Source organism: Penaeus japonicus, unplaced genomic scaffold, assembly GCF_977035675.1.
Source record: "Penaeus japonicus unplaced genomic scaffold, GWHDUDI00000001_assembly GWHDUDI00000007, whole genome shotgun sequence".
NCBI classification, from domain to species: Eukaryota; Metazoa; Arthropoda; class Malacostraca; order Decapoda; family Penaeidae; genus Penaeus; species Penaeus japonicus.
In genome coordinates this window covers 27,536,183-27,538,682 of record NW_028234409.1, presented here as the reverse complement: position 1 = coordinate 27,538,682, position 2,500 = coordinate 27,536,183, and the positions used below count along the sequence as shown (strand labels likewise).

Sequence of the window (2,500 nt, the reverse complement as noted above, 5' to 3'; positions counted from 1 at the left end):
AAATGGTTTATCAAACATGCATTTTAGTGATGTTTCACATTTATTACAGATCACAGAAAAGTAAGATAACGTTTATTTACAGAAACACTAGCATCTTAAAGTGAACTAAGGATCAATAGATAAGGAATCATAATAGGAGGGTTATCCTTAGAAAATATCAAATTCACAACTGAAGAATTAGCTGTTCCTTATGTAAAGGAAATGATTGCTTATATATAAATAATGGCAAACTACACAATCCCATAAATTACGAAATGAACTTCAAATTTGTTCTCATTCAATATATAACAGAATCCTTCACTTCCAAGGAATACTATTTTAGATATCAAACTGATCAATGCGATACTGGAAACACGTACCGATATCAGTATTATGTATTGGCAAAAGTACCAAAGTCATATTTTCTATATCACATTGCTTTCACAGCATCTAGGGCTATATTCTTATTAATATCACTTCACCATAAATAATGCCACGTAGTTTCGGTTACCAGTTTTGTATGTTGATAAGTCAAGTTTAGAGCATTTTGCACACAAAGCACTTCCAGATTTCATTGTTTATTCTACTATTAACAATGATGCAGTCGAGTAAAGTCTGATCTCAATATGGTCATCACTCATACACTACGAAATATCTATATATTCACAATAATTGTTCTTCACTCTTATAATTTGTTTCCATGAAATTATATGTGGATACCATAGAAGAAAAAAAATATTTCCAAAGACTGCGAAAATATATTCTTTCGATTACCATTCAGTTCACTCCTCTTCCACTGTTGTATTTAGTGCCAAAGGTCTCGGCAGTGGTTCATAAACTCTGTGTCTGTTGGACGGTAGCATGTGGAACAAAGTGGGGAAATCAGCGTCAAAGAAGCCGTTTCCGGGGTAGAATCCCTTTGTTCCACCCGGCGTCACACGGGAGTTGCCATCTCCCGACGACTCTCTCAGTCGAGTGTTCTGGTGGCTCGCGAGGTCGCTCAAGGGTCTGTCAAAGTTCGGTCGTGATCGAGGGGGAGAGGAAATGGGGAAGGAAGGGCGCTGACGAGGAGGAGAAGGATTAGAGAAGGAAGGGCGAGCAGGAGATGATTTAGGGAAGGAGGAGCGAGGAGGCGGAGAGTTCGGGAACGAGGGACGCCGTTGGGTTAACTCGGGGCGCTGAGTGGGACGAGGGTGACGGACATTAGGGGGGATGACGGGAGTTCCAGGACGTGGGGGGACGGGCATGCGTCGATGTCGAGGAGGGTATCGGAATCCCGGAAGCCTCACCTGTCGAGGATCCGTAAAGAACGACGGGTAGTTGATTCGACCGCGCACCGGGGTGAACCAGTCGAAGTATCGCGTCCCCGGATTGCGGTTTGGTTTGGAGGGACGACGACCGTAATTTTGATATCGCCCATTGTGCTGTCCTCGAGGCGTCTGCTGAGAATTAGACTTGTAGTTCGGATTATCTTCTGGGAGAATATCTTGGATCGAGGCTGGAGGTTCTCGTGCAGAATAATCATCAAGGTTATGGTTCTTGAGGAGTTCACGATACTCATTTTCATCATAGGTATTTTCATCTTCGTACTGGTTTCGGGGGAACTTTGGTCGGACCCGATCTGGTCGAACTCGATCTGGTCGAACCCGATCTGGTCGGACTCGATCTGGTCGAACCCGATCTGGTCGGACCCGATCTGGTCGAGACTGCGGCCGATAGGGTCTCTGGTGCCCGGAAGTGTGTTGGGGTCTGCTGTTCTCCTCAAACGGATCATCACCATATGGTACAGTTGGATCCTCAACCGAATTGTCCTTGATGTAAATGTTACCGTCTACCCCGACATACAAATCATCCCGAAGAGGGTAATTTTCGCGGAATGCATACCCGTGATTTCCCTTATCCTCGACAATCACTTCGTATTTCGCGCCCGGTGAGTCTCTTGTTTCCGACCGGGAGTTCGACGGAGAAGGTCGTTGTTGGGGCCTGGGTCGTCGGGGGTCGTAGCCAGGTGGAGGGACAGGATTCGGGTGCCGGGAAGGGGGAGGACCCTGACTACCCTTAAAGAGATTCAGAGGATCCAGCATGTCCAGAAGGCTTCCACCACCACCACCACCACCGCCAGACGGAAAATAAGGCTGGTTCGGCCTCCCGTTGGTAGGGCTGTTATTGGGGTATCGAGATTCGCCGCTAGAGGACTGAGACCTACGCCAGCTACTTATCCCTTGCGGGGGGCCATGGCTGTTGCTGTACGGCAGTGAATCGTTCTTTTCCTTGTAATAGGAATGGAAAGAATTGTGAAACATGTCTCCGAAAAGGTTGCTGTCATAACCGAGAGACTTGGAGTCCGTTCTCTTGTAGCTTGGATCGGAAGCCATAGGCCTATTGAACTTTGGGTATTGCGCAGGTCTAGTCCTATACCTGCTCGGAGAATAGGATGACGATGGCGTGCCCAGGCGGGAGGGAATAGGTTGATTCCTGTACTTGATCACCCTCAGGCCCATGAGATTTGCCAGGGAAGGTA

General features: G+C 47.0%; 1 protein-coding gene across 1 annotated transcript in view; it reads right to left on the bottom strand.

Moving 5' to 3' along the window:
• Positions 1-27: 27 nt before the first annotated feature.
• LOC122250923 (uncharacterized) overlaps positions 28-2,500 on the bottom strand; it is a 7,079-nt gene continuing 4,606 nt past the window's right edge. Inside the window, exon 3 of the mRNA XM_043012658.2 lies at positions 28-2,500. This exon is cut by the window's right edge and continues 442 nt beyond it. Within this exon, the coding sequence (XP_042868592.2) occupies positions 762-2,500 (1,739 nt within the window). The 3' untranslated portion in view covers positions 28-761.